The sequence below is a fragment of the Taeniopygia guttata genome, chromosome 20, assembly GCF_048771995.1.
Source record: "Taeniopygia guttata chromosome 20, bTaeGut7.mat, whole genome shotgun sequence".
NCBI classification, from domain to species: domain Eukaryota; kingdom Metazoa; phylum Chordata; class Aves; order Passeriformes; family Estrildidae; genus Taeniopygia; species Taeniopygia guttata.
Window position 1 is genome coordinate 10806969 of NC_133045.1, and position 14468 is coordinate 10821436.

The 14468-nt window shown below is 38.7% G+C and overlaps 1 protein-coding gene across 5 annotated transcripts in view; it reads right to left on the reverse strand.

Moving 5' to 3' along the window:
* Nucleotides 1-31: 31 nt before the first annotated feature.
* OSBPL2 (oxysterol binding protein like 2) overlaps nt 32-14468 on the reverse strand; it is a 32561-nt gene continuing 18124 nt past the window's right edge. For all 5 annotated transcript variants that reach the window (XM_030288689.4, XM_030288690.4, XM_072917165.1 and 2 more), the window contains 10 exons: nt 13667-13801; nt 12586-12683; nt 11736-11918; nt 9137-9244; nt 8178-8267; nt 7422-7542; nt 5477-5605; nt 4614-4737; nt 3900-3990; nt 32-2728 (listed from right to left, as the gene is read on the reverse strand). In XM_030288689.4, the coding sequence (XP_030144549.1) occupies nt 2626-2728; nt 3900-3990; nt 4614-4737; nt 5477-5605; nt 7422-7542; nt 8178-8267; nt 9137-9244; nt 11736-11918; nt 12586-12683; nt 13667-13801 (1182 nt within the window). In that variant the 3' untranslated portion in view covers nt 32-2625. The remainder of the gene's footprint in view (nt 2729-3899; nt 3991-4613; nt 4738-5476; nt 5606-7421; nt 7543-8177; nt 8268-9136; nt 9245-11735; nt 11919-12585; nt 12684-13666; nt 13802-14468) is intronic.

A 14468-nucleotide genomic window follows, 5' to 3' on the forward strand; every position in this document is an offset into this window, starting at 1 on the left:
TGTATGGGTCTCACAAAAATCTCTGTCACCATCCAGAGGCCCAAAGGGTATTTATTTATTAAGTATTTATTATAATTTCTTTCTAGCTGGTTTCGCTATGTAGCTGTATTAACATATACTAACACAGTTATCTTATATACAGTGTTTAATCAAGTTATAAAAGTGACATTCTTTCAAAAGGTGCAAAGTTATTAATGTTTTGACACATAAACTACTGAGGCGAGATCTGCATCGAAAATAAAAACTTTTGGACTTTGAGAGCATTAGGAATGCCAGGGCTGGCCAAGCAGAGCCACGTCGGCAGCACGGGGAAAGGGTTCTGAAAGTGTTACCAATGAAGAACAATAAATTAGAAGAATGGGTTTGGAACTAATCTGAAATTTTACTGAAAATTTCAGACTAAAGGAAAGGGAGACAGGGTGAAGATGTAGCTAAAGTGTTCTTACAATGGAAATGTTCCCAGTTTCTTTTTATATCCCATGAATATTCTATACTGAAGTTTGGATTAAACACATTGGTACAATTGTTTCATGCTTTCACATAATGACAAGGCTTTAGGTCTTTGAATTTAAATCCTGGCTTAGACAAAAGGGATGCTAACCTGTACTCCTCCTCTTAGAAACAAAACATCTGTACAGTTTATTTCCATTCAGGCAATTTCTATTTATATGCATTGGTTTTAAAAACATCACTCCAGCATCGAACATACTATGTAGTTAAAGTAAGTTTTAAACTCCCACTGGTCTAATATGTGATTCATTTCAATCCTCACCTAACAAAAAATTTCCTATGGCACATACGAGTCTGGAAAGGGCTCAACAGTGCTTGATGCTGTCGTTAAATCTCAGGTTTTTATCAAAACTATTCTTATGCTGTTTCACATGGATCAGCAGCGTCTTTTCACAAGTGTCTGTGCCCATACCAGGAACAAACACAACCCTACTGTGCCACTAAGTCCAGCTCAAGTTCTGAGGACTTCCATCAACACAAATTACAAATTTTGACAACAGAATCAAGTTGCCATGAACAAGATTCAGATTGTGCCCTTCCTTACTGCCTTGAAGTTTTACAGCTTCTCTTATTTACCCAATGAAGACAACTAAATTTCCCCCAAATGTAATCCAATAGTTGTACACATGATTTGCTGGAAGAATTTCTATCAATACATTAATTTTCTTTTGCTTTTTATTCCTCTGACAAACACTTCAAAAATCTGCTTTCTCAATGAAATCACAGATGTTCTGGACACAAATCAGACCAGTTCTTTCTTGAACTCTTCATGTTGCTGGCACGTAACACCAACAATTTCTAAATTACTGTAAACTTCACAGCAGCACAGCCGCTCTCCATTTTTGCCTGGTTTCTCAATTAAAAACTTTCATAAAAGCAGCAGCAACTTTAAGATTAGTTCTAATTACTGGACCTAATTTTTCAAGCCTCTCTCCACACCCTGGCCCCTGAAGTATACCACTTGAAAGAAAATGAATGCATCAGTTCAGTAATTGATTATTTCCAATATTATATGGCTTAGATGGATATGGAACAAAAAAAAACAAACTAAAAAAAAACCCAAAAAATCCCACTTTTTGACATCACGTGCTCACAGAAAACTTGTAATAGGTATAACTCTGCCAAAGCTTTAAATTGATTCTGCTTTTTTACAACATACAAAACAGACATGACCTAATAATGAGAAACATGCAAACCAAAACTTCCCCAAAACGTGAACCTGCGTGGATACACACATGGAAGTGTTTCCAAAGGAAAGTTTAGTCTAGAAGCATACACAGTGCCAAAGCTGCCAAAGGTAGTGCAGAAGAGTTAAGCCTCCAAGTGGTAGCAAGCAATATATTGTACATTGGAACCACCTCGACATTCCTGCTATTGCTTCCAAAGCTTCTCCTACGTAGGAACAGCGTTTGACCTCAGGAAAAGCACATTTTGGGTGTGCCTTTCCCTTCTCCTAAAGTATGCTCTAAGGGATTTATCACAGGTATACAGTTTAATGCTCACAGTGTCCCAAAGTTGTGAAGACTCTGTAACAGACAACTACAGCGCGAGAGGCTCGGGCTGGGTTTTGTGTCCCAAGTCTCTCAGTTATGGAATTGTTGAGAGTGGGGCCAGGAGCTCCCGTCCCCAGGGAGTGCTACATACAGAATGGGGAGTGTGACAGGACTGGGTTTGATCCTGTTGGTACCACGTTGGCTTTTCATCCCTGCTCCGAGTGCCAAAAACTTCAGCTTCTTCTCTATTGTACTAAGTATCAAGGATATTATCTCTATTTTATTGAAGTTACGTAGTTTTCAAGGATGTTATGTGCTCTACAGATACAGCATATCCTCCTGCCAGAGAAACTAGGGGAGGAAATGGAGAACCAAAGGTTCCTCTGAAAATTAGTGAAAACTTGATGATTTCAGGTGCAGCTTTACGGAATGAGTGCAGTATTTAAATATCTGGCAATCCAACATTAGTGAGAATTAAATCATTGATTGTTGACTGATAGAATTTCTGTTAAAATTTACTTTGTAAAGCTGGGTTTTGCTATCAACAAAACCAGAGTAACTGGCTTGGAATGAAATCTAGTAACTAGATGTCCGGATGAGATGAGCAATTGCTTCTGGAATTTCAGTATATGTCTGGACAGTCTGAGAAATTTCTATCAAAATAGCCACCTGAGTACAGCCAATCTGGAGTCCCAGTGTATGGGTTAGTGCCTTGATGAAACCATCTGTAAAACAAAAAAAGGAGAGAAATAATAAAAGGAAAAAAGCAAACAGAATGAATACTTATTAACAGGGGAAAAAAAACCCAGTGTTGCTTCTTGCACAAAACAATCTAAAAATACACTGGTATTTCTTATAAAAAAATTCTTAGGAAATATTCTGAACATGAAAATCATTGAACTTCCTACACAATTATCATCACCTTGTAGAGCACCTTTTATTTTAGCATAAAGTCAAGGAGTATGAAATGGATTTTTAAATTGCTGTCCAATTCCAAGTAAAAATAACATTAACACTCTAAATTATATATATTAATTTTTACTTTAAAAGAATGCCAAATCTGTTACACAATCATTTTTGGAAATTTCTCCCAAGGGGAAACAGTTTCTGTTCAATGGAGCTGTGCCCTGCACAGAACATCAACAGTTGCTCACTTGTAAACCACATTAACCAAAACCAGTTTTATATTCTCTGGAAGAGATTTTTCAAGGCATTAACTGGAATTAATCTGTAGCTACTCCTCCAGGCTTTGGGAAAGAATGCCTTCTCTTCTGAATTTCATAAAATCATGGAGCATCCCAAAGTTCTTGCCTTTGAAGGAAGCAACTGGCCATGAACACACACTTGACTGCACAGCATTGGCAGCTGTGAAAAGCACCCTGTGGGAGCAGCAGCCAAATCACACATCACTCCCTGATGTGCTCTGTGACTCAGAATTCACTTGAATATGCAGTCAAAAAAGCAATTTCTGAAGTATCCGAGCCAAGAAATCCAAAGAGTGAAAATAAAAGGCCCTAGAGGGCCACAATGTCTTGCTCAACTACTAAAAGTTGGACAGGAATTGGTTAAAGGAGAGATGACACTTAACATTTTAACATTCATGCTAACAAAAACATGACCTCTGTAGGTTTAAAAAAAAAAAATATCCAGCATTACCACAGTAGTTACTTATGACAGGTTTCAGCATTTATGGTTAGATATTTTTTCCAGGACAGGCTTATCAGTAATTTTGGCTCCCAACTACATATTTAATTGTTGATCCAGCAGTGCTTTAAGTGACACCACAAGTTGTGCTGTCATGGAAGCAATCAGACACGTGCTGTCCTGAACAAAACCCATTCAAGCAGTACCCAACTATTCCAAGCTTAAACAAATTCCTCCTTCCTTGCTCCTTACCGTGTGTGCCACTCCACCTCGTCTTTCGCACGCTCCTTGCGAGCAGCTCTTTGTTTCTCTTCTAGTCTCTCCTTCTCTTTGCTCGCCACATCTAGCCAATGTTTCAAGAGAAATTGGTAATTCAGCAAAAAAGAAACAAAAATGCAGAAAACATAGGAAAAAAAGAGAAATTAAATAGAATTCATTTAAGGAAGATAAAGCATTTCCTGTACACAGTCGCTAGCAACAAAAACCTAAAACTCATTTCAGAGAAGTTGCTGCTACAAACACAGAGCTGAAACTGAAATGTTGGTGTTTTATCTCTCAGAAACACTGCACTGAGACAGCAGGGAAGAACTCGGATTAGGCATATCAGAGAGAGTGATTTTTTTCACTATTTGGTCGTGTGTTTCCTCTTACAAACACCAGGGCAGCAGAGCATGTCTGCTCACCACATCTCTCCAGACAAACTCCAGAGCAAGTGGAGCACATCTGCAGTTCCTCCCAAGCTAACAAACATGCAAACACATCACAACACAGGACAGCAGCCCTGGGATCCACCTGAGATGCATCTGCTCTGCCAGATTCTTCTGGGAAAAAACAGACATCATACACTGCTCAAAAGCATGCTCAGTGCACAGGATAAAGAGTTAAGGCTGCTCTGGGAATGAGAAACTGAAGCCAGCCCTTCCAAAACTTATCCCTGTGCAAGTATTTCCTGCAGCAAACACATACCCATGTTCCCGTTCTCCATGTTCCTGATATCCGGACGTAGCCGGCAGTCCGTGGGAGCCAGTATCGCCTCCATGCCCTTCTCCAGCTCATTGAGGCTCACAGCAAAACTGGTGAAATTGTACATCTGAAAAGCAGATTGAAGAGAACACACAAGTTATTCCAGCAAAGCAGTGCTGGGTCCCTTACAAGGAATGGATACAACAAAACTTTACAAGAGAAACTGCTGAGTCAAACCCCTACTGGCTGCCCTGAAGGCAAGGTTAGGTTCATACAACACCAGCTGGAATTTTTGTTGGAGGGGAGGGACAAGAAAGGGCAGATGGGGATAGAAATCACAGCTTTCATTTTTTTAAGCAGTCTTTGCTTGTGAGGATTAAGACAGCTTTCCTACGATATTGATATTTAACATCATGATTTTTAGAAAAAACCAAAACAAAACAAAAGCACCCCCACATAAAAGACCAAAAAGTCTTGTTGAAACGATGGAAATTAATATCCTGCTGCCCAGTTACTGCACCCTGTGGCAGCTTGTCCTGGAACAGCAGGGCCAGCAGAAGGGAATGTGTATCCATATTTCAGCCACTGTCAGTGCAAAGATCTCCCAGACAGCTTAACCTAAGTCCCCAGATTCCCAGCTGCACTCAGAGCATGCATTCCCTGTGCCAGCTCAGGCACAGCAGGGCTGCTTTCAGCACAGGACCGAAGCACAGCTTGCTGGAGCATAATTTCAGTGCAGCAACAACTGCCAGAGCCTGATCCTGTGCCAAGGAGTGACACTGCAACAAGGTTCCCTGGACCATTACTCATGTTCCCCTGGATAATTCACCAGCAAGAGCAAAGCATGGACAGATTAAAACAGTTACCTGTGATGAGTTTGGTGGCCTACAGTTTATTCTCCAAAGCAATTTACTGCCTGGTATGAACTGCACTGTGTCTTGAACCTCTGGCATATCATCAGCCTCATCATTTTCAGATTTAATATCTTCTTCACTCTGAAACAGAGATAACATTTGGCAGAGGAACAAAGGAACATTGGATGGTTTCATCTCGGATTCTGCAGTGACTGTGGAAGAATCTGTTCATATTTGAGATACTGAACACTCCTGTACTTCTGCCTCACCCCTCCTGTTTGCTTTTCCTCACTCTGTATACAGTCCCTCTCGTTTTTATGTCTTGCTCCTGATATCCCTGAATAGTCTCCCAACACTTAAATAAAACTTGAATATCTGTTTAAAAAAATCAGTAATAGTAATAATAGTAAATGAATGTCTTTCAGAAGTGTTTTCTCCAGCTTCCTTTCTATCCTATGCCATAGCTTAATTTCACCTCACATGACCATTATTTCTACAGGTGCAAATGAGCCAAGGCTGAAATTTAAACCAGTTCCCAAGTTAGTTCTTAAGTCACAAATAGGGCACACCTGTTTTTGGATATTGCTTCACCATTTGCAAAACATTTGGATGTGTGGTTAAAAAAAAACAGGCCCTTGTTTCAGTCTGATCCAGACTCAAATCAGAATTATCACTGCCAGTTTTCTCACTGTGAAGACTGTCCTTAAGTTTATGAATACAGTGACTTTCCTTCAAAGTTCCTTTGTTACCAGCTGCACATGTCAAACTCCACTGGTTCAGAAGGCTGCTCTCAGAACCTGAGATAATCTGACTGCTGCAGGACACAGACAGCAGCATTGCGGAATTTCAGAGGATTTCACCACGAGAACCCATTTAAAACCACAACAACTAGAAGGGAAGTTTAGGCAATAACATCCTGAAGTGACAGTAGCAGTTTTCCTCACTCCCATCCCCTTTCTATTTTCTTTCTGCCCTCTTCGACATGGCTCATTTGTTTCAATCAAAAATAACCTACTAGGTTAAACAGAGCCTGTTTTATACACTAGAAAACAGCTCCATATGGTTAAGAGTCTAATTTCAATCATTTGGTTTCAGTATTCATTATTTAAAAAGACAGTTCTAGGCTACTTTCCATGTCAACATCTGGTTTACTGTTAGACAGTTCCCCATCTAAAAATAGTATCAACAGGAAGGAAGGAAATAAAGAGTTGATTTTCTTAAGATGAACAGAACCTTATTATTTTTTTAAAAAGAGTCAAAATATAAGCCTGTACCATGATGGAATCCAGAGCCAAAAGCAAGGCCTGTCATTACTCTAGATTCTTCTGATGTGAATTCTTTTAAAGTTTGAGCCTCTGAACATCAAGAGTGATTAGCTTCTGTTCAACTTTCCATTTTCAGTGAGTAACTGTTGATATATGGAAACCCAAAGCTCTCTGCTGCACCATACAGCATTTCCCATTTTCCACATGACACTGAGGTCTTGGTAGCAGTTTACCTGACACTGCTTACATGTGAAGTAAAAACCCTGTATGTTTCCAGACCTCTTTTTTGTAAAGACTTTCAACATCCTAAGTTCTGAAAATCTGCATCACCAAAAGGCATATCTGATTTAAACAAAGTTGTTATTGTTTTTACTGCTGAAATCCTACTTTTTTTACTGCTGGAGTTGGCAGTAGAGCCACTTTCCTCATTCAAGGAATGGACAACATCAGCTTGGGAGTTAATATTTGATGATTTCTCTTTGACCAGTCTCCAGCAGACACCATTCTTGTGAGCTCCCTTCCATGCCAGCAGCTCACACTGCAGCCTGCAGAGCTCAAAGTGCCAAGTGCCTTCTCACTGCCCTGTCCAATCCCTACCAAATGACAGCTTTTGTCCTTCATTCACCTAAATAATTTTGATTTCATTTCTGATATTTCAGAATCTTTTCTCCTTAAAGAATCCTTCACCTTACCGACTTCTTCTTCGGCTCACCGCCTCTCTTCTCGCTCTTTTTGTAGGTCTCGTACGTGGTGGGATCAGTGCACCACAAACATTCTGTCCACTTGCCATAGATCACACACAGCTTCTTCCTGCTGCAGAGAAAGCAAAGGACACTGAGCTCTTCCTTCTGATTGAGCCAGCTAAGCCAAGCCTTGCAGATTCTAATCTACATTAAATACTCAGCTTCCTACGCTGCATTTTATGTTTCTATTTGTAGATTTCACAGAATCACAGAATGGGTGATTCTTAGAAAACACAGATGTTTGATAGGCAAAGAAAAGGTTTCAACTCATTCCAGCTCTCCAGAACAGATCCTCATCACAGTCACATGCTTTTGCCACTGTTAAATGAATGTGGGTACATCAAAGCCAATTATAATACAGAGACTCAGAGTCACAAAACAGGTCTGGGTTAATTAAAAACTTTTAGCAACCACATTCTCATTATTTCACAATGAAGACTGGAATTATGACTGTACAATAGTAAGTCAGTTGCAGCTAATCTGCATTTTCCCTTCATTTCCAAAACCTGGCTTGGAGAGTTTTTCTAATAATGCTTAAAAATTATAATCTTGGAATCAGGGGGTTTAATACTAACACAGAAAACAAAAATGGGTTACAAACAATATTGCTAGCAACTGGAAAGTCACATCATTGTGGTCACTATGCCAGCAAAAGAAATGCCCCAGTGTTAAAAACAGAGAGACCAAAAGGCTTTTCTCACTTACTGCTTGTCCTGGATGTATCCCTCTACTCTGTGAAGCTCTTTCCCAAACAGTCCACACGGTTTAAAATTAAGGACACATTTATCTCCAGTACTGTGGAGGAAATAAGTACATGCTTACTGAAGAAAACTTATTTTACCTTATTTACCTTTTTTAATATAGTTACAGTTAGCTAGTGGTTATATATATATATAATTATTTTGATTTAACTATGGTTTATTATCTCACCGGGACATTAAAAATGGCACACAAATTTTAAAATTCCACAAACTAACAAATTTTGTGCAAGTACAAAAGACAGGATGACAGATTTGATGCTGTGAGAAGTATCAAACAGCAGCTTGTTGGATTTAAGCTCTCATTTACTGACAGAGCAATGTGTGCAGAAGTAATGCTTCTCACAAAATTCTTTCCCTCATCATGCAGAAGGTATTTTATTTTATGCAAGTCAAAAGCTTTGATTTTGGCAAAGGCAGTTGGCAGAGCAGCTGATGCTCTCTAAGTTCACATTTCCCAACTCTGCAGTCATTTTTCTGTGCTGTGCCCTTAATTTAAAACATTGTCCATTATCTAAACCAAAAAAAAAAAAAAATCACAATCAACACCATGGAGGTCCAATCTGACAATTATTCCATTTAATATTTCTGTATTTCTGGAGTTAAATTTAATTTTTGCTCTCTGGCAATGGTGCTCAATTTGGATGGGTAACTCACAAATGTAAAACCTTTGCTCTCCATAGGCCATTTGTCTTTGTGCCTTTTCATTAATAATATATGACAGTAATCCCAGGCTTAGGGAGAGTTTGCATTTGTTAGGAGAAGAAAAAAACAACCCCACAAAGAGACAAAAAAAAACAAAACCCACAACACTTCTGAGCTATAAAACAAAGCTTCCCGTGTGTCTGACAAAAATCAAGGACCACAAGAATCCCTTACAGCCTATGGGTTCATGATCAACATTACCTGTGATTTACAATTTCTACCACTCCATACTGTTCTAACCACAGTTTACCAATAATTACATTATGTACACAACAGGTTGGATTTGTCCATGTGTAAGCTTCATTGTGCCTGTCAAAGAAATAAGAGAAAGAAATCATTTTCTTGGGCTTAAGATGGAAGCCTGTTTTCAATTCTGTTCATGGCAAGGCAAAATATTTAGCACCCCTCTGAACAGCCAGCACTCAGCTTCAAAACAGAAGAGAAACAGACTTTTCTTTACAAGCCAACAACGTGTTTTATCCAAGCATTAGTGCAAGTTAATGAAGTGATATTGCCCTTATTCTTCTCCTTTCTCACATGAGTTTTACAGTTGCTGTGCTTTGGATTACAAATTTCAGCCCAACATAAAGAACAGTCCAGGAATTAATCTTTTCATTAGCACTTTTTATGTTTTACGTGATAAAACATAGTATCTGCAGAAGAACCAGACTAACAAGCTAATGCCTAACAGTGTCTTCTATTCAATTGCTGCAGCAGCAGTATATTGCTTAAGTGGTTTCCACAAACATACCACAAGTTTTCTCATCAGTATTTGAGGCCTGTTCCAGTGCCACTGAAGGTAATTTTTGGGGAGTGTGAGTGGTTTTTGCTTCTTCTTATTTGGTTGTTTAACACCACTGGGACACAACAGCACTATTGCAAGCTCCACAAACGTGACATTTTAAAATTCAGTTCACAACTCAATTCCATCCTTTCCCCAAAGATTTATTGAGAAGAAAGAAAAATCCTAGAATTGATTTTCCACTTGGTTTTATATCTTTGGTTTATTGTTTTGTGAAAAGCTTTAAAGGTGAGTTTACAACTTCTAAATCCTTAAAACACATTATTCCATAAAGGATCAAAAAGTTAAACAACAGGATTCCTATTGTCACCAGCAGAGTCAAAGCCATCTATTCACACTCATCTTTCCATGCTGGTAAGGGAAATCCTGAAGTCACCTGGTAGGCAATCAATCCATCTTAGAAAAGTTTGTAAACTCAGTTTTAACAGAAAATACAGAAAAAGCAGTGTCCTCTGTAAAAAGTGCCTTGTACTTCTACACCCAGTGAGTATGGAGAGAACACTCCCATGTAATGTTTCCAACCCACCTGTCATTTTCCATTACAGAGAAATAACAGCTCATTGAAGTCTCACTATTTCCCACAGCTCCTTTTCTTCAAGGAGTCTTTAGAACAACGACCACCCTTCATCTGGGGGAAAGAATACCAGAATCCCTCAAATTCATCCCCCAGCCTTTAAACATAGTTTTATTCCTGAACTATTCTGACACCACAAGCTTTACAGCATAAACCAAAACACAACACAAGGCACTTATGGTCAGGGCTGATGAATTGAAGCACTTTTTGTGTGGGAGAAGTGATAAAAAAGTGTCTTCTAATGCTCTGAAAAATAGTCATGGTTAACATAAAGGCACAGTTTAATACTGACTCACAGCTTTGCTTCCCAAACAGTTCCTTGTTCACTTAGGCTTTGAGCAGTTCTCAGACTCTCAAAGCAACAGAATGGTCTGAATCACAACACTGAGAGGCTCAAAATTTCAACTCCTGCTGCTAACTTGAAGTAATTACTTCAAATAAATGCTTTAACTGTTTATATTCCAATTTAAATCTCAGCCTTGATTAGGCTCAGCAAGAATTCTAATAGTCCTCTAAAGAAAGGCTCTCGAGGAACAAACATTATTTTGGCAACACCTGCATTCTGTACTAACATTCACAGTTCCTTCTATATTCAGAAGAAATTTTCTTTATTTTCATCATCGTTTATCTCCAAGAGCAATTCATACTTCAATGAACTTTGGAATATTAGATGCCAACAGCTGAAAAATTAAACTGCTTCCAAAAGAAAGTACAGGAAAAGTCAATGCCTGCTGCATGAGGCAAGTTGGTTTTTTATTGAAACCAAATGTCTAGAACTTTAAAGAGTTAGGCCTCAGAAAGGCTTTTATAAAAGCACCAAATGCAGAATGCTTTATTTGCAACTGTTCTAGTTCTAGTGCATCCCCATGTCCCACTTGGGAAAGCTCCAGAGTCTTTGTGCCACCAGGACACAAAACCACTCATGTCACATAATTCATGAGACAAGCCTGGGAGCAATCTGGAGAGGCATTCTTGATTTTAGTAGGAAGCTGATCCCTCTCTGTGAGTGGCAATCCTGACAAGTTTCTCCTGTTCCCTTACCACACACAACAGTTATTGTGAGATGCAGCTTTTTCCACACAAACCACCCAAACCAACAGCAATACTGAACATTGAGATGAGCGTGAACAGCCCAGTAAGAGAATTTTATCTCTATATTTAAATTTAACATGCCTTCACAGAACTAGCTTTCAGTAGCAACCAAAATGTAAAGAAATGCTAATTTTCATGATGGAAAAACTGGGTCAAATTGCTACAGCTATGGAAGCATAACGCAAAAAAATCCAGCTCTGAAATTAAGCAGTGAAAATTAACTTGTAAATCAATTCTTACAACCTCTTCAGTAAGCAGCTTTGAGGTAATCACCTCTGAAAAGCCAACAGGGTTATTACAAAAAGTAAAAGTTATTTACTTCTCATACTCACTTCAGAAGCTCCAAAGTAATTGTTCCCCGAGGCTCTGCTTCTATACTCTTTCCCCAGAATTTTAGTTTGGGATAGATTGATCCATGAAATATGAAGTCCTTATTGAGGCCTTCAGAATAAAATGCACTAATAGGTGGGTGGTGGCTGACTTGTTCAGATATAAACCTAAATCCTAAGTCCTCCCTGGCAACAACAACAAAAAAAACATTAAACAGTAAGCAAATTTTTAATATTGCAAGAGAAATGAGTTGATACTTAAAAAAAAAAAAAAAAAAAGAAGTATTTTCAGATTGAACTGAAGGTTAGACTTTTCCTTTTCTAGTTCTGTGACACATTTACAATAAATGAAAGGATTTCTACTCTGAACACTTTCTTTTTATACCCCCAAACCAGATTCCTACCCAGAAAGGCATCTGAAGTTTCACTGAGATAACTCATGAAAATACAGAAACCCTTTGGGCAACATGAAAAGGTCTGACTGAGAATTCTTTACTGCAGACATATCTCCCATTTATTTGAGTAAGCTCAAAGTCCTTCAGACTAATTTCTCTATCTGACATGATCAACAAAACAATATTTAAATTAATTAATAGTGTCTGCTCAGGAAGCATCTTTGGTAGAAGAACATGAAGCAATTTGTCTCTAAATAATTCAAAGAATATTCTGCCTAAATTTCTAGAAATAAAATTATTAACTTTTATAACAACTTCTCAGCAATTCTGAGATAGTTTGAGGAAGACTTTTAGCTATACTCAGAAATCTATTTTAGTGGTATTTTACTACAACCACCAGTGTGAGAGTAACTCAAGAACACAAACAGCCCCAGCTCCCAATATAAAGTAATTACTACCTGGTTAATTCATAGGTTTCTCCTAACAGTGGGTTAAATGGTTTGCCAGTTCTCTCCCACTGAGAAGCTACAGCAGAAACTGCAAAAGCAGCTACAGCCTGTAAGCAAATTAAAAACACATTGTTATGAGAACAGTGCATTAAAACTCTAAATTTATTGTACTTTATTTGTTGCACATTACAGTATTTATTATTCCAAAAAGGACTTGCTTTGTATTTTTAAAGCCATAGAATAAATGACAGAGAAGTGGGGAAATATAAGCACTTAAGAATCTCATTTCCAATAGGAATTACTGTCAGTGGTAAATTCAGCCAGATTACACTGCCTCATCTACTTCTAGAAGATCAGCCTGGTTTTTTTAATCTAGTTTTGCCCAGCTTTGACTGCCCCCTCAGTCATTGAGAACAGAGCCTCACTTTCCTAGGCCAGGTAAGAACTATTTCTGTCACCAGGCCAGCAGGTTCAGGTGACACTGAGGAGCTCCTGCAGGCTGGGAAATGGAGGGATGGACCACACAGACACAGGAGCCAAGATAAACCCTCCACTGCACTCCAGTAAAAGCAGAGCTGAGCAGCACCAGCATAACCTGATGCACGCAGGTGTCACACACTCACTGCCTTGGTGTCAGACCAGCCAGGTGCTGTATCCTACTCCCAGTAACCACCAGTTTTGGAGAAGAAAACTGTGGTAAATTTGTCTCTGTCACAACAATTTTTTTATCCAGGAACTTCAAAATCATGAGGCCACTCAACAAACCAATTTAGAATCACATAAAGCCAAGATTTCATCCTCTCAACGTATAAAACCACAAAGAAGTCACAGTTAAAGAAATGAGTTGAGATCCTTGGGCATGGTCATTTGTAGCACTTTCCTTTAAACTCTGTGCATGCACGAAGTGTCAAAGTGTCACAAATATTTGACACAACCACTATGAAAGAAGAAACTCATCTAGACAGACAAACTGGGCATTCTTACTGTAGCCTCTAAGAAAGTTTCTCACTTGAGTGTATCTCTGTCTTAAAATCAAAGACTGGGAGAAAAAAAACTTGTGAATTACCCAGAAGGTGGTGGGGATTCTTACCTGCATTCTTTCCAGGGGATCTGCATGACTGCAAGCCTTATTGATGAGGTATATATGCTCCATATATTCTGTTATCCTTTGAAGGAAACTCAAGGGCTCGTTGAAGACAATGGGCATTGTAATCTTGGACAGCTCCTACATAACCAAAGGGCAGGTTGATTTCTTAGACACAACACTAAGTAAAGAACTGGCAACAACAAGAATCTTGAAAAAATGTTGTGGATAAGTTTATTTATGGTATTCCTCAAAGGATATTTGGCAAGATCTCCAAGTGCTACAGCTGAAAGGGGCTGGAAGCACTGCAGAACCCTACTTGCAATCTGAAATAACAACTTAAAATATTGGTCCAGCTGACCTAATAAATCCACAGATGATGTTACCTTCTCTGCTGTGCTCTGTGTAAAGTAGAAGAGGTTAAAATTTCCCTAGGTAGCAGCAATAATGTGCCAACCAGCTCCATGCTGATACTGAAGTGCCACACGCTCCTTGGAAAACCTCACATGCTTATTTGCATAAAATCTATCTATTTCACTGCAGCAACCACAAATTATTTCTTGAAAAGAACATTTACATAAAGAATAGCACTTGAATTGCTCTAACAGATTTTAGTGGTTTATTTAAGCAGCCTGTTATTTGTGTCAGACCGTTTCTAGTTTCCCATGTGGATAAAGACAGATACGAAGTTCACACAAAGATTTCCAACTCCTCAGGTCTTTTACTACACCCAAGCAAATTTGGCTGTTTAATTGCAAAGTTGCACTCATGACTGAGCACTGAATCACTTATGTAAGTGCTTAAAACT